We start from the raw sequence: 21,444 nt of genomic DNA, 5'->3' as shown, positions 1-21,444 counted from the left end.
ATAATAATGTGTTTTTGCCAAATAGGTGTATTTTCATAGCACTTTACGGTTTGCACAGGGCTGTCACAAGGAGCATCTCAGTGGGGCTTTCTGTTACAAACAGTTGTGTTTCCCCGGGCTTGCTCCTGAGTATAAACTGTTTTCTCACATCCCATTTCAGAGTTTTTCTGGAATGATCTGGGCAACGTAAGCTAGGGTAGTGTATTATCAGGCAGGCAGAATTCAGACTGTTGTTAACCAACCAGGTGGCCTTAGGTATTTAGCCTTTGTGAGTTCTGGCCATGGGGATGAAATCCAGGTACTGGGAAAGCATCTTCCATATACTGTTAAATAAATACTCATTGTTTCCCCTGAACAAAACATTAAAATAATCAATTGTGAATTGTCAGCTTGGTTATATTTCTCCCCCCCCCCCAAGATTTATTTATTAGAGAGAGAAAGAGGGAGAGAGAGAGAGTGAGTGCATGAGTCGGGGGAAGGGGCAGAGGGAGAGGGAAAAGCAGACTCCCCGCTGAGCAGGGAGCCCAGTGCTAGACTCCATCACCCCGGCATCATGACTTGTGTTGAAGGCAGATGCTTAACTGACGGAGCCATTCAGGCACCCTATGGTTATATTTCTGTTACTCCATAACCATGTGCATAAAACTGTCCCTAGTCCTAACTTATTTTTCTACTAGGGGTTGTTCATTATTCATTCATTAGCTTGTCTTGAGATTAGCGTGCACAACTAGAGGCAGTCCGAAGGCATTCTGTGCAAAGGCTTTGGAGGAGGCGTCGCGGGAGGACCTCTAAAGTATGGAGCCCTGCAAACGGCTTCAGTACATTTCAGGGGAACTTGGTGGATAGGGGAGCTAGTGGAAATGTTTCCGTATCCGTCAGCTGACAGAATCTTTGCTGCAAATGTTCCGGGCGAACATTGAACTGCAGCAAATGTCTTGATTAATGGATCAATCTTCACACCACTATTGGCTGTGGGTGCACATCCTCCGTGTAGCTAAAGAAGTCAGGGTTGTAGTTCATAAAATTAGCATCTTTATAACAGCTTGAGAGACAATTTACATACCATAAGCATTAACCCTTTTAAAGTGTGCGGTTCACGTGGGGTTTTTTGGACGGTGTACGGTTGGGCGGTCAAATCATCACTGGGTGATTTGAGCGCATTTTCATCAACCCGAAAGGAAACCCTGTATCCGTTATCCGGCGCTCCTCCTTTCCCGATTCCCACCCCTGGCAGCCACTAATCTCCTTTCTGTCTCTGTGGGTTTGCGTCTTCTGGAGATACCATTTATTTTTTTTTTTTTTTAAAGATTTTATTTATTTATTTGACAGAGAGAAATTACAAGTACACTGAGAGGCAGGCAGAGAGAGAGAGAGAAGGAAGCAGGCTCCCTGCTGAGCAGAGAGTCCGATGCGGGACTCGATCCCAGGACCCTGAGATCATGACCTGAGCCGAAGGCAGCGGCTTAACCCACTGAGCCACCCAGGCGCCCCTGGAGATACCATTTAAACGGAATCCTAGAACATGTGTGTTTTTGGTGATGAGCTGCTTTTGCCCCCATACTGTTTTCAAGGTTCATAAAACCAGCATTTGTCATAATGTTAGGATGCGAGGCTGAGTTAAAAATATGTATCCGGGCACCCCCCCCCCCCCAACACCTGGCCTATTGCCAGCTCTCATTTTCTTTTCTGCGTTTTAGGCGGATGGGGGAGGAAGGTAGCGCGCTCTTACTGAGATACAACTTGCGCACAGAAAACTACAAGACTTAACTGTAGAGCCTGGCTGCGACCATGTGACCGTCGCCCCCCACCCCACCTTGTGACTCCTCCTTGCCTGGGGCTCTACCTTTCCTTCTGGAGGTGTTGGGGGGGTGGGGTGGGGAGCCGCACCTGGGACTCTACCTTTCCTTCTGGAGGTGGGGGGTGGGTGGAGTTGGGGGGGTGGGGAGCCGCACCCTCCATCAGGCACCATCAGGGGCAAACGCTGAGCTCCAAAGGGAAGTCTTCTGAAGGGAAACCCAGGTATGGGACAGAGGCAGCCCCCCCCTCCCACACCGTCCCTGCGGTTAGCCTGGCGGGCTGTGGTTTTGCGGCTGGTTTTTACCCTGATCAGCAGGGTATTCCTCTCGTGCAATTCCATGTATCCGCTTCTCTGCTGAAATAAAAAATCTTTTATTCAGGAAATTAGGTTTTCATTTTAAATTCACTTTAAGGTCTTTGAAAAACTTTCATTTTTGTGTGGTCGGGCGCTATAGGTTAGCATTAGCATTTAAATAGAGGTATTAACCAGGCTCTAAGACCTTTCTCTCCCATGGTGCCCTTTCTGGGAGGTTTTTCAAATCGGATACTTTTTTCTTCCTACAAAAAGAATGCAAATGCTATATATATTTTCCCCATCAAACACCCTTTTCTTTATTTATAGACTTAGGAGAACGGCATTGTTGAACAGTCTCGCATTAGTCTTTTATATAGAAAGGGCCTGTTGATAAAAATTTCTATTCTGTCCCTCCACACTGGATTTTCTCTGCAGACTCTCAGAATGAATTTCCCTGTGGCTAATTATATCCTGTTTTACCTCATATCTCTCCGCACACCCTCCCCAGACTCAAATCCCGATTGTAAAAGAAAAATCTGGTGTAAATTCTTGCCCTGCACTAGGACACCGTCAGTTACCAGTGCTCCCGGAATCCCTATGGAGAATCCCCCGGACCAGGAGAGAATCCCACAGACCAGGCTTGGAATCCAGCGTCAATTCATGAAGACGAGTGACCTTTTTTCTCAGATTTCTCTCTGTATCTGCCAGACTAAGGTTATCAAGTCCGTTATGTGTGGTTGTCGAGACATTAAGTTAAGATGATGATCGTACTCCTAACTTAGAATTTTAAATATGATTATATACATCTTGCCGTCTTCTGTTCCTGCTGCCGCTGACTTCCCTCTCTGCCTCTTCTCCATCCTGCCGAATATGTCATCACGGTTCCAGGCCAGTGTTGACCTGAATGGAAGGCACTAGAGGGGTCAGCAGGATGTGTTTTTCTGCTGAGGTGTTGGCCTTCGTTTCTCTCTTGGACATTAATTTTGTTCCTCTGTATGCTTGGGGATGTGGTGAGGACACCTGGAACACTGATACAGTCTGACCAGGAGATATTGAGCAAACCAGGGAGAAGCTGGGTAATCGGACCATCGGAAGGCTCCCTTGCTTCTCACAGGAGCCAACGTACACCCTACAGCCCCAGAGGTCTTTCTACATCCCAGCTGTCCTCACATCTGACTTGTTTCCCCAACCCTCTGTCTTCAGATGCCTTCCCCAGCACTGGTCCCCCAATGCCAGCCTGGAAACTGAAGCAAAACCGCCCTCATCTTTAGGACAATTAGAAAAATAATGGCCCTGTAGTGAGTTTCTCATCAAATAAAATACAATTTTTTTGTTCTGAAATAATTACCTTCCTACTTGAGAAGGATTAAAAGGCCTTCCTTTATTAAATCCTCATAATAGGGTCACCTGGGTGGCTCAGTCAGTTAAGCATCTGACTCCTGGTTTCAGCTCACGTTGAGAACTCGTGGGCCATGGGCTTGAGCCCCGCCTTGGGGCCCCGCACTCAGCAGACAGTCTGCTTGAGGATTCTCTCCTCCTGGCCCTCCCCCTCCCTGTGTGTGCACGCGCTCTCTCTCAGATAAATAAATAAATCTTTAGAATAACTACTTAAAAAATCCTGGAAATGATAGATGATTGTTTAGTTGGAACAACATAGGCAAAGTAAAAGGTTAGCGACTCTAAGTCAGTCTCACCCTCTTCCCCTCATTCCGCCTACCCTTCCTCCTCCCGTGGGTCCCAGGTTTCTGGCGTGACACGCAAGGTCTGTGTTGACCTGGCTGCAGCTTACCTCGCTGACCTTCTGTCCCTCCCTCCTCCTCCATGTACCCCTGGCACCCCAGTGAGGACTCAACCATCTGGAGCCCCTTCCCTGTAAATACCCTATTCATCCCACCTTTCTAACCAGTTCTCACATCCCACTGACTTCGCGCATGGAGCACTTTCTTCCCCTTGTGTCTGCCTCAGCACCGACGTTGCCTCCAAGCAGCCTTCCCTGACTGCTCTTAAGAAGTGTATAGTCTCCCCATCCGTGATCTTAGGGAGTCTCATGTGTACCTTTGTTACGGCCACTATCACGCTGCTACTGTAATCACATGGCTACGGTCCTCTCCAGAGAGCAGCCCCTGAACTCACTTCTGCAGCCCCAGAACCTATTGCAGACTACCTGATGCCTAACTTTAACTGATGCTTAAATGTTTGTTGAGCGAATAAACCAAGAATGGTTTTGAAAGGCACCACATCAGCACTGAGGAAGCCACGGGGAGAGTCGTAAGACATCGTCTTTGTCGTCAGGAGGCCCGCGTTCTGGGAGAAGATAATAAATACGTATTATGGTGCATCCAAACAATGGAATCCTCCACAGCCATTAAGAAGAATGAGGCAGGTCGATATGTACTGAAGTGGAACCATCTCCAAGATATATAGTTAAGTGGGAAAAGCCAAGTGCAGAAGAGCATGTAAACACCATTTCTCTTTAAATTACATGTGCGCCTGCATGCTCACACGTGCATGTACACACACACACACACACACACACAAAACTACACAGGTATATGTGTAAAATGTATCTGGAAGGCTACCCAGGAAACTAGTAGTGGTGATAGGCTCTAGGAAAGGAAACAGGGTTGCCAGCCGGGAGAGAGGAGTGGAGTAAAAGGCTTTGTACCATATGCTTGTTTGTACCTTTTATTTTGCTTCTTCAATGAACATCTGTGTATTAGGTGCCAGACACTGCTTTAAGCACTTTACAGGTATTAGCTCAATAACACTCTTTGGGGTAGGTACTATCATAGCCTCCTGTTAGACCCTAGTAACTTTTTTTTATTGTATCACTCTCCTTAAAGAATCTTAATAACCTCTTTCAAAAGCAGATCCTGCCTGGAATGTCTCATGTTAAATGGCGGACCCATGCAGTAACAGAGAAGGAAGAAGTTGTTCAGGGGAGAGCTTCATAGTGGAAACAGATTTCATCAGTCTTGAGGGTTATTTAGGCTTTGATACACAAGTCCGGTGCGAAAAAGGATGAAGTATATTCTAGAGACATGAGTAGCTCTGTTTGACTTAAATAGAAGGTTGACACAGGGAGAAGATGGAAGAGCGGGCGGAATGGGGCCACCTTGGATGTCGGTGTTAGAAGTTTGGAGACTTGATCCTGTTGACATCAGTGAACTCACAGTCTTTTTTGTTTTGAGTTTGGTTGTTTGTTTATTTTAAGATTTTATTTATTTATTTGACACAGAGAGAGAGATCACAAAGAGATCACAGAGAGGCAGGCAGAGAGCGGGGGCAGGGTGGGGGGGAAACCAGGCTCCCCACTGAGCAGAGAGCCCCATGTGGGGCTTGATTCCAGGACCCTGAGATCATGACCTGAGCGGAAGGCAGAGGCTTAACCCACTGAGCCACCCAGGCTCCCCTTGTTTTGGGTTTTTGTTTGCTTATTTGTTTGTTTATTTTATACAGAATAGTAATCTGATCTGGTTGGAACCAGAGAATATTAGTCTGGGCAAGTGAGTGAGCATGAGAGACTCCAGTGGGAAATAGTTGTCATAAAGTACTGAGAAGAGACTCCACTCCGATCTGCGGTAATGAGATTGGAGATAAGCAAGGAGCTTAAGGGACATTACACTGATAGACCCTCCCTCCTGTGATGATCAGACAAGAGTCAATAGTGACACTGATATTTTGAGGTTTTGCAAACTTTGGAAGTTAGGCACCTGATAAGGGCATCTAGTAGAAAATAAAGCTTTGATCTGTTAAGAGACGAGATCTTGAGGAAAAACATCTCATGCACAGGTAAGACTTGGAAGCAGAGAGAGGAGAAGGAAGGGCCAAGGCCTGCCGGTGAGGAATGCCTGCAGCCAACAGACAGAAGAGGAGCCAAGAAAGAACTGGAAGAATCTGAGGCAGCTCGAGAAGGATCTCGTAACGTGACTTAAAGAGAGTTGAGTTCAGAATGGAAAACCCAAGAGGAAGACGACTAAGGAAAAGCCATCGTGTTTATGTACTAGAATGTCATTGGTGACTTTTTAAAATGTAGTTTCACAAAATGGAGGCTTTAGAAGGAGAGAAAGTGAATACAAATGATTTGTTCCATAAATTTAACAATGAAAAGGAGAAAAGAAACGAGAGACAGAGTGGACAGAGGATTGCATGAAGCTTGTGGAGTTTGTTGTTTGGATTTGGGGTTTTTTTCTTCTCTTGTTTTTGTTTTCAAAAGAGGAGGAAACATAAGGATGTTTGAAGGCAGACATGAAAGAATGAGGGAAAGGGGTAGATACTAGACCCACAAGTTCAAAACAAAACAAAACCCCAGCAGGGTCCTACCGGCGTTGGGATCAAAGGCATACCTATCATGTCATTTGATTTAATCCTCAAACTTAACTTGTGATGTTACCTGACCTACACCACATATAAATGAAGAAACTGAAGTTCAGAGAAACCAAGAAGTGTCTGAGGTCATATGCATCAGCGAAAAGTTGTGGGATTCGTGCCTAACTCCACTGGAGGATGAAAGAGAAGATGGCAGATTGCACATCATGAGCCAGAAACGGGTCTCTTCTCTCTGTCCCCCCTTTTTTATTTGCAGCCAGGTGCCCCCGGCAGAGGTGCTCCACATCTCGCTCCCAGAGCTGGGTCACAGGACCCCTCCTTTTACACAGAGCACCTCTTTCATTCATAGGTGCTTCCCCATTAGTGTCGAAGAATCTCAGACTGCTTTTTACTTTGTCCTTTGTCACTTAAGAGAGGGGCTGACTGTCGGATCTCTCATTCACCCATTCCTTTTCGTTGATTCCACACCCATAGATGCCCTGTTCTCGGGCCAGGAGGTACCAAGGAGTGAGACCGAATCCAACGCTGCTGTCACAGCCCCTATGTTCTGGGAGGGGGCGGCAGACATTCACGTAGTAGACACTTAACAACACTTATTCCTTTCCAGCCACTCTTCTTCATTATTTGATCCTGGTAACAACCCCATATTACTACTTCCTTTCTCAGATGAAGAAGAGAAGCCACAGAGAGATTGGTAAATTAAGCCCAAGAGCATAAAAATAGTAAGAGACAGAACTAGGATCTGAACTGAGGTTGCTGGCTCCTGAGTCCATGATCTTAACCACTAGAAGATGCTGGGTCTCTGACTTCATAGGTAGATACATTTTTTAAATACGTATGATATAAATTTTATAAATACATATGATGTAGAAATATAACTATCCCCAAAAAACACTTTTTATATATATTTATGTTTAGATAAAGATCAATGCTGAACAGAAGTGACGTTCAGTAAAAGGACACAGCTTGATGAGAGGGGCAGGTCTTGCCTTCCAGAAGGTAGTCAGGGAAAACCTCACTTATTGATAAGCTGACACTGGAGCAAACGCTGGACCGAATATCTTTTAATCCTCTTTTTTCCTCCAACCCTCTGTCCCTTTAATCCCATTTGATGCTCTTTTCTGATTTTCTTTCCATTGGCTTTAGGGTGTATAGCAAGACAGAACTCTGAAGCACAACAAAGGAGCGGTTATCATCACTTACTTGCCCTAAAACTGGTACTTTAAAATTTTTTTTTTTTTTTAACAGGAGTAAGAAAATTCTCTGGTTCCATGTTCTTATCCGCCCCCCATACACACTCCCCCTGCCATGAACCATTTTACCAGTGCTGTTCGAAGGTTCCTCCCCACCATGAAATACAGAAGGGTAGAATTTCTTCCAAAGAAATTCACTTGGGTTTTCCCTACACGTGTCTCATTTCATTCTTTTCTGCCCCAACTCTGAATTCTCTGGAGTCCATTACATTCTTTCTCTTTCTTTGTTGCTGTTCACAGCCCTTCCCCATTTAGTAACATTTGCCCTTAGCGGCACCTGTATGTGCTCGCACATTAATTAAGGGATTAAGTGAGATCAGTTATAAGCCATTGTCCTCAGCATTCGCTAGATGCTTTCTCTATGAATTTGTTGATTTGCCTTTATCATTACCCTTTGTTTGTTCTTCAGCCTGTGTCCCATCAGGGGTAGCCATTCAAAATAAATTCGTTTTGCTAGTTAAATTTTTTTTAGAGGCACTGGATAAAATGGTTCACTGACATGCAAATATATATCAGCCACAGTGGTGTTTCCATCCACCAAATTCACATTGCTACCCAAAGCTATCCATCACATTTGTCAGAGTATTTGGGTTTTTAATTAAACCCTGCTGGATATTGTACATATTTCCATTAGCTCTTTCTGATTTAGTCTATCATTTTTCTAATTGACATCGGGTCTGAGTCACATGTCCTTGAATCTCAGGTGGCCCATTTTGTAGCTTTGGTTTATTTAGGTTTTCTTGCTTCTGTAAATAACCTGAGGGTTTAGTAAATAACGCCCTGGAGTATTTGCCATTGGGACCTGCTGATTTGCATATGCTCTCGCTTTTCAAATAATCTGCTGATTTTTTTTTTGTTCCTCTGCCAAACCCGTTTTTTTCTTTCTGGCTCGTCAGTCCTAAAAGATATAGTTCTTTTGTCTCAGCAAAGTAGAGAAATCCCCCGTAACAATATCGAGAAGTGCGGTGGGGTCCCTAACTAAGACCAAAAGTCATCAGTAAGGGTTTGAGTAACTTAGCCAGCTGATGGCCGACTAGCAATTCTTGTATCAGACTCCCCAGCAGTGATAATAGCTTACAGTGAACCACCCACTCAGCCTCACCCAGACCTTGTCTAAACACGCTTGTGGGGTAGCTGGTTAGGGCAGAGTCAGTGGCTGAAGGAAAGAACTGGCAGCTACTAGAATGGATCCATTACCTTGGCCTCATTGTCTTAATATTCTAATGGCAGGTTCTTCCATCGAAGCCATGCAGTCCATGCCTACCCTCACTGACCTCTGTCCCCAAACACTTACAGGTAGAAAAGGATTTCGGTTTATAAATATGGGAAGCCAACACCAGTGACCCCTTCCCTTCTCCATCCATCACTAATTGGTAGTCCCAGGAGCAGAATCCTATCCTTGGCTTGGTTCCTTGTCTAGCGCCCTCCAACTCTTTTCTTCTTTCTCACAGACCAAGAGAGAGGAGCAGAATAGGCAGGCTGCCTGGCAAGCCCAGATTTATTTTACTATAAAGTTTTTACCTAGTGTCCTAGATATCTTTGATCTGGGTCATGGTTGTATTTTTTCAAAGTGGTGATAAAAGAAGCTTCTCGAAACCAAGAGATTACATCTATAATTTTCTCTGTTCTACAGTAGTCCCCCATTATGTGCAAGGAATAACTTCCAAGACCATGTCACAGAAGTCTGAAACTACAGATAGTACTCAACCTCTTATGTACTATCTTTTTCCTATATGTAATACCTTTGGCAAAGTTTACTTGTAAATTAGGCACAGTAAGAGACCAACAACAATAACTAATAATAAATAGGGGGACAATCATAACAATCCATCATAAGAAAAGTTATGTAGTCTCAGAATATCTCGTGCACATCCTTCTTGTGATGACGGGAGATGGCGAATGCTTGTGTGATGAGATAAAGTGAGGTGGATGACATAGGCATGTGACATAGCACGAGGCTGCTGTTAGTGATTCGTCCAGAGGAGGGTCCTCTGCTTGTGGACCGTGGTCAGCCATGGATAACTGGAACCACAGATAGCAAGACTGTGGATAAGGGGACACTACCATATTAGCTTTTAAGATGTTACTATGGCTTCCTAAGTACTAGTGATAATAACACTAGATATTCCTTTGAAGAAATCCTTTGCATTATTTATTGAAAAGTTGATAAATGCTTAAAACTGAAAAAGCTATAGGGCCTCTGAATTATTTTTCTTCTGCGTATGTCAGCCACCACTTCCCAAATGGCTAATCTGGGCCATATAGATAATACTCAGTATAAGGGCCCTGTGCTAATCGGTAAATAATATGTGGCTTGGAGACCACCAAAGTACGTAATACTATCTCCTTTTATCAAGCTATGATCTTCAATATATTATTTTTTAATTGAAAAAACTCTCTAAAGTGATATTCAGCACAGCATAACTCTCCTTAACCTGGATTCACCTTTTGATAATCAAAAGAGCGTTTACAGGAGTAGGAGACAAACACAATTATGAAAGTAAAATGAAGGACCTAAATAAAAAATCACAGAACAAGAGGGTAATTCTATTCACTCTTTCATATTTCATTATTTGATAACATCAGAAGATGAATCCATCAGAATTGCTTTGGCAAGTGCAAACAGAAGTGTGCCTGATCAATATTTATTAAAACCTTCAAAATGGGAGAAGGAGTTGAGCAGACTTCTTAATGGACTGAATAATTATTCATACAAATGGGGTTTGACCGAAGGCAGTGCCAGACCAAAGAGACACAGTTTTAATTGTACCGAATTTAAAATGCAGATCTTCCTCTAGCCCTGCTGCAGAAAACTTAATTTAAAAAATTATCTGATGGAGCGGAGAGCGACATATGAATCCTTAAGTTCCTGAGGAGGAAATTTCAGCCACAGATAGTATAAATTTAGAAAGTATTGCGAAGGTGAGGAGCAAAATTTCTAGCTGAGAGAACCAGAAGAAATTTTCTTCCCATTTCAGGGACTATAAGTGAGCATGGGAGAGGACCATCATCTCACAAGTGATGGATCTCTGAGGAATTCCTTTGTTTGGACTGGTTGTGTTTTCTTTTTTTTTTTTTTTAATTTTTTTCCCTAATTTTATTTATTTATTTGACAGAAAGAGACTGCAAGTAGGCAGAGCAGCAGGCAGAGAGAGAGGAGGAAGCAGGCTCCCCACTGAGCAGAGAGCCCGATGCGGGACTCGATCCCAGGACCCTGAGATCATGACCTGAGCCGAAGGCAGAGGCTTAACCCTCTGAGCCACCCAGGCGTCCCATGGTTGTGTTTTCTGAAGAGAAATAAAGCAGGGGTCTGGGGCCTGCTGTCAAAATACGAGGCTACGTTCCTGAGAAGGATGAACACAGCCTACTTTAGCTTTTAGCATCTCCTCAGAAGAGACCCCCTCCCCCACTTCCAGTACTACTGACGAGTGCTGGTTATCCAGACTCAGCCATCAGGTAACTGTGGTTAAGGGTAGTGCTGTCCGTGAAAGCAGTGTGTGTGTGTGCCACTTTCTATAAAGAAAATGCAGGTAGATGACCCATCAAGCCTGCACAGGACTAGCACAACAGATTCTCAGGCTCTGACTACCTCTTGAATGATTTTCTCCTGCCAACCGCTGAGGGAATGTCTACACTGTCTTTTCTAAAGACCACGCTTCTCTTCTGGAATGCCCCGATCCGAAGAAAAGTCGCCCCCAGTCTGTTGTCAGGAATGCTAAGAACTATCCCTAGAGAACATAAATCCAATTCTGCCAATACCTCTCTGAAAATTATTTCACTTTTTTCTACCTGAGTTTTCTCATTCCCGCGATGGAAATAACTTCCACGATTTCAAATTAGAATTTTCAATCATGTCTGTAATAAACTCTAAGCTCTTTGAAGGGGAAGACAAATGAGAGCAATTATATTATATTTTTTAATAAACTAATTTATTCTTCTGACACGCGGGATTAGCATCCATTTTATTATTGGTCTGGAAAGTACACATCTGAGCTAAGTTTACACTTGTTCAGAATATTTCCAAATCAATCACTGCAGCATCTCACCTACTACGGTTCAGGGAAAATCAGCATCAGCTACTTCTGATGGAAGCCCGTGGTTTTAAAGGAGCAAGCAGAGGATGCTATAAAGGTTTTAAAACCCAAAAATGCTTAAATAGCATCTGCTCTGACCTCTTTGTTTTCAGTTTGGGAAGCAGAAGTCCAAAGAGCCGACAGCCTTTGCCCAAGGTCACACAACGAGTTAGCAGGGAGTGAAAGACTTAACCAGAATCTGAGCTTAGTTGATCTCTTGAGTATTCACTTCTCTCTAAGTCTTCTAAGTCTTTCTGCTCTAACTACCTCTTAATTATTTATGGGATGATTACCTAGTTATGGATTATTCCGCTCCTTTCTTTTCTCTTTCTCCATCTCTCTGCTTATCACCATGCATGCATGCATTGGGTGGCATACCATTGAATGAGCAGGAGTTGGATGTTTTACCCAACAATTTAGGGACCCATCTGCTGCTGGGTTTTTTTATTCAAGTTCTCAAAATGCTGCAACTATTGGCTAAAAAGAATGTGGGGGGTACTGTCGATACTAAGTTAAATTCAGGTAAAATTTTGCTTCTTCACAACTTAAGTTTAATAAGAAGTCTACTTCAGAGCCCAGTTGTCTTGTTGACATTATTACTTTCAGTATCTCAGGAAGGAGTAGATGATAAAGCCTTTACAATGACATTGGTTAGTTATCCCTCTTCCTCAAGGAAGTAATCAGTCAGAAGGGCAGCCAGCTTTTGGAAAGAAAGGTGACTTTGTCCATTACCCACTTGGAGGGGCAAAAAGCGAGGAACACATGACTCGATGAAAATGCCAAAACTCATTTCTGTAACTTCTGGAATGCTGACTCAGCAGCATGACTTCATTATTCGTTTTAGAGCCCTGAACTCCCAGATCAAATCCAGTGCTGTTCAAATATTAAATATTAAAGTGTGTAAATGAATTTCGAATTACCGAAATACTGGCGTATTCCATTACCATGGAAGGCAGAGTTGAGTTAGTACGTGAATTTTATTTTGTCCCTATTACCTGAATGACTAAAATTTGCTGTGTAACTTTTCTTTGCAATTAGTACTTCCACTTTGTACTGCTTCCATTATGTCCATATTATGGCATATTCTGCTTAATCTTTGTGTTGAGTCTGTAGAGTCTATATGACACACAGAGTTCAAAGTCCTTGATTGTGAGGCCTTCAACAAATGGCTGTGTGCTCATTTGTGCAGTGTGGATGTTTGCCATAGCTATGTCAAAGGGTTGTGTATGCCAGTGCACCTAAAATTTAGACCTTTTTTTTTTTTTAAAGATTTTATTTATTTATTTGACAGACAAAGATCACAAGTAGGCAGAGAGGCAGGCAGAGAGAGAGGAGGTAGCAGGCTCCCTGCTGAGCAGAGAGCCTGATGCGGGGCTTGATCCCAGAACCCTGGGATCATGATCTGAGCTGAAGGCAGAGGCTTAACCCACTGAGCCACCCAGGTGCCCCTAGACATTATTATTAATAGTATCTCAATCAAGACAGATTCTCGCACCCGGCATGAGACATAACTAGGTAGCCATGGAAGATTTCCTTCAGGGATTTAGGACTCTGGACGCCACCCTGTAAAGGGAGGCAGAGGGCAAAGCTTTCCCCGGGGACTGTGGACAGCCCCTAATTAGCACCTTCTGTCCACCCCCACCCCCAGACTCTCGGGACCGCCTGCAGGTCCAAGAATGACAGTTGCTGTGTGGGAATTGCTGGTTTTACTGGGGCTTTCTTTCCTCCATTTACAACGAAGAGAGCTAAAACTTGGCAGTAGCTTTCAGAGATGCCGTGATAACTTTTATGATGAGTGTGGTAGAGTGGGAGGTGGAACCAGGGACAAGAGACTAGAAAGGTCTTGCTTCTTGTTTGTGGAAATTTCTTAAGAGTTCTTGAATAAGAAGAGCACTTATACTCCAGATATACAAAGGTATATCAACAGACTATGTACATTAAAACATACACACCTGGGGTACCTGGATGGCTCAGGGGTTGGGGCCTCTGCCTTCAGCTCAGGTCATGATCCCAGGGTCCTGGGATTGAGCCCCACTCGGTGGGGAGCCTGTTGCCCCGTCTCTCTCTGCCTGCCTCTCCGCCTACTTGTGATCTCTGTCAAATAAATAAATAAAATTTTTTAAGAAAAAACAACAACACATACAGATCTATGTACATTAAAAACCAGTAAGTAAAATAATAATAATAATAATAATAAATAAATAAATAAAAATAAAAACCAGTAAGTAGATGAAAAATGGTTTGACTTCATGAATATTAAAAGACTATGAGGAGGTAGGTGCAGTCCGATGTTGTTGGTAGGAAGAAAAAAATCAATGCAACTCTTTTAGGAAGCAGTTTGGCAGCATTGCCCAAGTCCTAAATACTGTACTTACCTTTGACTAAATCTGCCTTAAAAATCTATCCTCAGGAAAGAAAGTGTTTAAAATTGGAAACAAAGGGCCACCTGGGTGGCTCAGTTGGTTAAGGGTCTACCTTCGGCTCAGGTCATGATTGCCCAGGGTCCTGGGATCGAGCCCCATGTCCACACAGGTTCCGCTCAGCAGGGTGCCTGTTTCTTCCTCTACCTCTGTGTCCCTCTCCCTCTCCTCTGTCCCTCCCCCTTACTCATGCTCTCTCCCTCTCCAAATAAATAAATGAAATCTTTTTTTAAAACAAAACAAAAAGCTTTGCGCAGTGGCAGTATCGTAGCCAATAAGGTTTATCCGAGGTGCGATTATTGCTAATTAAAACCAAAACAAATAAGTAAGATAAAATTGGAAACAAAGTGTCCAACAGTCTGTCAACCCAAATATTTCAACTGTAATAGAGAAAATTGGTAGAACATCACACAAAACAAAAACTAAAAAGAAATGCGAAAATATGGTACATCTTTATAACGGACTTCTAGGAGTAATCTTCGTTTCTGCTTAATCTTTGGGTTGAGTCTGTATAGTCCATATGACATGTATATTAATTTCCCAATCAGAGAAAGATTAAATAAACTCTATTTGAAAACTTGAAAAAGGGGGCACCTGGGTAGCTCAGTGGGTTAAGCCTCTGTCTTCGGCTCAGGCCAGGATCTCAGGGTCCTGGGATTGAGCCCTGCATCGGGCTCTCAGCTCAGCGGGGAGCCTGCTTCCCCCTCTCTCTCTGCCTGCCTCTCTGCCTACTTGTGATCTCTCTCTCTCTGCCAAAAATAAGTAAAATCTTTAAAAAAAGAAAAGAAAACTTGAAAAAGGAGACCTGCCCCGCTTACCAACATGCCCTTCCTGTCCTCACTAGTGTAAATATTTGCCAGTGCAATCAATGGGGAGAAAGAGGTGTAGTTCAATGCCATTAAAACAAAGTAAGAAGAAAAACACACAGGGAAGAACAGCCCATTGAAAAAGGGAAGGTGAGGAAGGTATGAGAAATTAGAAATTAAAAATTTGTGCCAGAACAAAGTACGAACGTGGTCATATTCCCGACTGGGTGCAAGAGACCAGTCAAGGTGACATCACCCCCCACCCCTGCTCTCTCCTATCCCCCCCACCTGCCTCCCTGTCCACTCAGGCCACTTTGGGAACCGCTGCACAAAGGTGCACCTCAAAGAGAGAAACCATGGGAGGAAACCACCTCCACCCAGGTCAGCAGGTCATTAGGGTGACCTGGAACTCTGGTTTCTGGAATAGGATCTTTGGTCCACGTCTGGCAGTTGGCTTCTGAATGTCATGGGCTTTGAAGAGACTTGCTGTCCAAGTCATGAGCTGGAAAAGGCCTAAATCAAATGTGTGTTCATTGCTCCCATCCAAGCAGCTAAGCGCTATCTCAGACCAAACGTGATGCCTGGAAGCCACGGCTGCTATTGTAACGCTCGATGATAAAGATCAAGCTTTCATTTTCCTGGAGCCTCGATAAGTACTGGTAAATTATTTATCCCAATTGGGTTACATGATTTCATTTCACCGTGTCAGTGTGTATCATGGAGGCCCATTCTCATTGTACAGTTTGGGGCATTTTCCTATTTTCTCCTTGGGGCACCTTGTCGCCCCCCTCCTCTGCCTCCCGCTACCACCATCGCTGTGCTGATTTAGCGTCGTCTCTGCTACTGGGTACTAGTCTGCAAGATGAATGAATTTCATTCCATCTTTAAATATTTATGTTTCTTTATGACCTAATATATCATCATGGTTATGGGTAATTTTTTTTTCCCTAACTACAGAAGACACACCATCAGTTACCTGTCAATTTTGTTTAATAACTCAGCTTTGCAAATCTGGGACACTGTTCATCTGAGGCTCTTGAGGACTCTTTTAGTCTCTGAGTCCACTTCAGAGTGTCATTCTGGAATTTAGAAAGTTCTTCATTGCACAGAGGATATTGAAACGTTAAGGACTTAAGTGGCTCACTGTTTATCGTGTATCACACTGGTGGAACCAGGACTGACGGGAAATCCAAGCATCTTCGTTTTCTTGTTTGCTCCCAGCGTGGAACAATGGTCTCTGTAGAAAACCAGCCAGTATCCCTGGAAACAATTCATCAGATTTTTCTAAAGAAATCCAATTTCATCTGGCTAGGTGGGCTCAATGTTACTTAAGATAAATGATAAAAATATCAACATCATAATACAAAGAAACCCAGTTCTTTTGGATTAATCTCAGTCAAAAGCATCACTGTCCACTTGCTGCTTCTTTCTCCTTCCCTAACGCTTTTAGGTCCTTGGCTTAAGGAGATGGGAATGGTTCTGTAACTCTTCCCACACCAGAGAGACTCTGGGTGAGAATCCCAGCTAGGTTCAGGTCCTTTGGGAATCACAACAGCTGGGGTGGGTCCTGAGGAATCTGTACTTTTCATAAGCTCCCGAGGCACTTTCTAGCTGGAGAACCACCAGCAGAGAACTGCAGCCACCATGCCCCTTCTAACCTTGAAAGAATCACGGGCCCCCAATTTTCTGTCATTCCGTTAGGTAAGTCTAGACTTCAATATGTGTTCTTTTCCAGCAAGTTTTAAAACGTGTTCTTAGGTAGTTCCCTAAATGGGCAGCTCTCTCCCTTACCTGTGCATCCGAGAGACGCCACATTAGATGATGCAGAGCCTCATTTCTCACGGGGGCTGGTATCAGGGAGGAAACCATGGTGTGCCAAGGAATGTGCAATGCCATCAGATAAAGATGCATCTTCCTACAGTATCAAGTTTTTCTTAAAATTTGTATTTTTAAGTTCCAACAGATGTATTATGGGGTATGGGTAATTCGTGTAGGTTTTATGCTGAACATGAAGCTTCAGAAAGGTTCCTGACCGTATCTGATACTGGGCTCCCGGAAGTCTGCAGGCTGTAGTCAATTTGCCTCTCATATTAGAAGTACCTCTGTCTGCCTTCAAGGTTACCTTTGACCAGTGATTTCTAAATATGTGGTTTTAGGAAGTGAAAGTGAACTCTCATTTACAGAAAACTAGCCCCAAGAGGACCCTCTGTGCAAGGATGTTGACCCTTTTGCTGCCTGAAATCAGTCATAAACTTGCCAATATAAAATGAGCATTTACTATTCCTGCCACTATTTAGGAAGTATTTATGAAAGCATATTCTTTTTTTTTTTTTAAGAGTATATTAATTAGAAAAGGAGGTTTAGCAGAGCAGGAAAAGGAATTACTAGCCATGTGAAAAGACACCAGTACCATTACTGACCATATTCCCATTGTAACAACAATTTATAAAATATTATTGAAATTATGAGCTCCTAGAATATATTCCTTATTACAAGGATAACTTACTTCTCCCAGAGGATGTTCTTTTTTATCAAGATGTTCCTGATAAACAAGAAACAAATTCAAGACTCAAGTCCAATGATCCTGGTAGGTCTGCAAGATCCCTTCTTCTCTGGAGTTGCCTTAGGCCTTCTGCCTTTCTGCCCTCCACGGGGGCAAAGTGCCTTTCCTTTCAGGAAGAGAGAAGGAAGGCTTCTCAGTTCTTTGCCTAACCAGCTATGACAGCATCGCTTGGCACAGAGCCTGTACTCAACTTTACCTCCTGGGTAATTTGTAGTAAATATGCAAGTTAGTGTAGATTCCAGAAGGGTTAGTGGTGGCATCATGTTGGTTTTAAGAAGGGCAAATGGCGGGGCGCCTGGGTGGCTCAGTGGGTTAAGCCACTGCCTTTGGCTCAGGTCATGATCTCAGGGTCCTGGGATCGAGTCCCGCATCGGGCTCTCTGCTCAGCAGGGAGCCTGCTTCCCTCTATCTCTCTCTCTCTCTGCCTGCCTCTCCATCTACTTGTGATCTCTCTCTCTGTCAAATAAATAATAAATAAAATCTTAAAAAAAAAAAAAAAAGGAAAGGCAAATGGCTGCCTTCTCCTTTCCTGACCACACCCCCCATCTGCTCTCCGCGGTTGGCGACTCACTGTAATGCATGCTTCTCTTATGGGTACTACTCTCCTCTCCTTCACCCAGGCCAGTGGCCTTGCAGCCAAATGGATCTCAGGTCTGCAACTTTTTGCTGGAATTACAGCTAATGCCCCCACCCCCAGACCATTCTGTGTACCACTATCACCTTAATCTTCCAGAAGCACAACTTGGATGGTGCTTCCATTCTCAACAGAACCTTGGGGGGTGAGGAAGGGAAGTCCCTTACTGACTTGACTAAGTCTAAGGGTCTTTATTAATTTAACTAGCCTGATGTCAAACAGTCTGCCTTCTGACTTTTACTAGCTTTTCCCACAACTCTGCTGTCCACCAACACTCCCCAGGCCCACCACATTCCCCCTCCCAGGAGGAGTCTCTGCTTCTGCTCTTCTCTTTTCCCTTAATCTAGAATTTCCTTCCTGGAAGCCCTGCCTGGCAATATCGTACCCCATATGAAGTCTTCCTTGATTCTTCGCCTTCCCCTCAGCATGGTAGGATTTCTCCTTCCTCTGCTATAAATTTATAACATTTATACAGCCTTCATGTCACGTGGAGCATTATTTTTGTCTGTATCCATGAAGAAGGAGAGTTAGAAACTCGGGTGCATATCCCGCCACAGCCCCTCCTTCTTTGGGACGCTGAGCGAGTCCTGTAACTTGGTATACTTCAGTTTCCTTATGTGAGAAAAGGCTCCCTAAGTATAGCGAGGATTAAAAGACGCAGTACTTGGAAATGAACCTTGTCAACAGAAACTCAACCGTTATTTCCCTGTTTCCCTTATCTTTCCGACTTACCTCTGAGCTATTTGAGGAGAGAGCCGTATCTTGCTCGCCATTATATACTTCCATGACTATCCTTACATTGCTATGAATACACTATTATTATTTCAAATAATGGCTAATATTTACAGACCATGTATGTTAGTAGGGCACCATTCCGAGTGCTTTATAGGGATGAATTAATTCTTCCAATAACCCGAAGAGGTAAGTACCATTATTATCCCACATTATGGAGGAGAAAACCACACATTTCACAGAGCCTCCAACAAATAAGTAAATGAACGAGGGTTGAATAAGACAAAACCAGCTTTCACGGCGCCTGCCAGATGATTATTTCTCTCCCTCCCCATGCTGGCCCTACTTCTTTTTCTTTGGAACCTGCTAAGTCAATATAGCATTAGGCCAAATCTCGAGTGAACGGAGACCCTGAAAGATGGGAAGTCTCCCAGAGCCTTCATTCAGGCTTATTCTCATGAAGAAAGCTCCGCTGAGCTCCAAGAGGACAGAGATCGTGTGTGTCTTGTTCTCCTTTATATGCATAGGACCGAGAACAAGGTCTAGTGATCGACAAATCCCGGTGGAATAAGTGATTTCTAAACAGCATGTTCATTACCCCGAAAACCACACAAGTGGCTGACAGTGGAGATGGTGAACGGTGTCCCCTCTTCCTTCCCCAGGCAGTATTACGAGATGTTATACAACACGGCCGACGAACTCCTGAACCTGGTGGTGGACCAGGGCGTGAAGTACACGGAGCTAGAGTACATCCACGCCCTGACCTTGCTGCACCGCAGTCAGACTGGGGTAGGAGACCAGACCACCCAGAACATGAGGCTGCAGCGGCTCAAGGAGATCATTTGCGAGCAGGCTGCCATCAAGCAGGCCACCAAGGATAAGAAAATAACTACGGTTTAATCGGGCGCACTGCTGGGGGCGGGGGAGGGGGGAGCGGGGGGGGGGGGGCGAGCAGGGGGGGGGCCACCATTTTTGTTCATTCAGTCCTCTTTGCTTCTTTCTCTGGTATCTTATTGGGTGTATTCGGAGTGGATTTGCTTTTCTCTATGCTGATGCTTTAGTGGAGAGAAGACGTGAGGGTATTTTTTTTGTGTCTCTTTGGGCTTTTCCTATAAACTCTAAAGGGAGTTTGCAGTACAGACTGTTTTGATTTCATGTCTTCCCTAGCGCAGTCGGTTCCAAAGGATAGAGTGACGAGGGTGAGGTGAGAGGAAGGTTTATCAAATTGGACTCTGAAAAAAATGAGTGCACAAATTACAGCTACCAGCCGTCTTTGGAAAGCAGACTGGCTCCCTCAGTTTTCGCCCCTTCCTAAAACACTTTATAGGGTTCTCTTGCACAGACAGTAGCTTCTGACTCTCTCGACCCTGTCAGTTTACAGTTCAATGAAATGAGCATATGTGCATTGCCTTCCGTCTCTATTGCCAACCTCAGATCAGTGGCTTCTCAACTGGCTGTAATTTTCAACAAGTTTTCCTAACCAAAATAGGACCTCTTTGGGGCTAGGGAGAAAAGTCCTTTATCTCGGTCCCTGAGCAAGTTCTGTGTACGGCAGCTTGTACACAGAATGTAGTCAGCGTATTGCCTTTTTGTCTTTACTGCTGCTGCATCAAAACCAATAGCCTTCAAATTAATCACAAAAATGGAACAATGAAAGGCAGTCTGCCCTTCTCTTGATTTTTTAACCTCTGCTTTCCAAGAGAAAATCGTGGGTGAAGAACTTTGATTCTCAGTTAAACACTGTTTGGATGTGAGCGGTTCTTAGATGCTTACTTGCTCTCGATGTGAGCCCCTAGGTCTTCCTCACCTTAGAAAGTTGCCCTGGTCCACTCAGCTGAGTGCCCGGAAGATGGGAGGGCATGACATTCAACCTCTGTGTACCCACCAACGGAGGCCATTTCTAAAATGTTCCCAGATGGTTTGGCTGCTCACCTCTCCTGGCACACTGGACCCCGCCATTGTCCCCCAAGTCTCCAAGTATTCCTGCTGCCCATGGTTGATATGTCACAGGAGAAAGCAATGCACTGATTGGGACACACCTTGGAAACACGTGGAGGGTAGAGCAGGAAGGATACATGGTGATGCCCCATATTGTGATGGTCCAAAATTGTACACCTGTTTGTACAGGTTTGGTCTTTGTGGGAAAGGCAGAAATTAAAGAATCTTTTGAGAAGCTGAAATAACTGCTGTGTGTTGTTTTTCTTGAGTTCTTTATTCAGCAAACATTCCTAATGTGTGCCAAATGCTGCAGGCCTACAGCCAGATACTAGACAATGAGGAAGGGCACTTCATTGTCTACCTTTAAGACAGGGTGTGGACACAGAATGCTAACCAAAACTCTAATGGATATACACTCAGGGCTGAGTTAGAAATCAGGACTGACAGTGGGAATTCAGCAGGCAGCTGAAAGATGGTCTTCCAGAGGGTTCTAGAAGGAATACTGTAAATCTGTGTGATTCAGAGTCTGGTCAGAAAGAAGTTGAATCCATGTAGGAGAAAACCATGGAAGCAACAACATCGTAGGAAAGTAGTCTACCCAAGA

At 44.0% G+C, this 21,444-nt stretch overlaps 1 protein-coding gene and 1 pseudogene across 1 annotated transcript in view; both read left to right on the top strand.

Moving 5' to 3' along the window:
- Positions 1-19,838, top strand: part of EXOC4 (exocyst complex component 4) — a 731,315-nt gene extending 711,477 nt beyond the window's left edge. Inside the window, exon 18 of the mRNA XM_059396386.1 lies at positions 19,565-19,838. Within this exon, the coding sequence (XP_059252369.1) occupies positions 19,565-19,802 (238 nt within the window). The 3' untranslated portion in view covers positions 19,803-19,838. The remainder of the gene's footprint in view (positions 1-19,564) is intronic.
- On the top strand, positions 14,413-14,494 carry LOC132016965 (U4 spliceosomal RNA; annotated as a pseudogene).
- Positions 19,839-21,444: the final 1,606 nt, after the last annotated feature.

This window comes from Mustela nigripes, chromosome 4 (genome assembly GCF_022355385.1).
Source record: "Mustela nigripes isolate SB6536 chromosome 4, MUSNIG.SB6536, whole genome shotgun sequence".
Classification (NCBI taxonomy): Eukaryota; Metazoa; Chordata; class Mammalia; order Carnivora; family Mustelidae; genus Mustela; species Mustela nigripes.
This window is presented reverse-complemented; position numbering and strand designations above follow the sequence as displayed.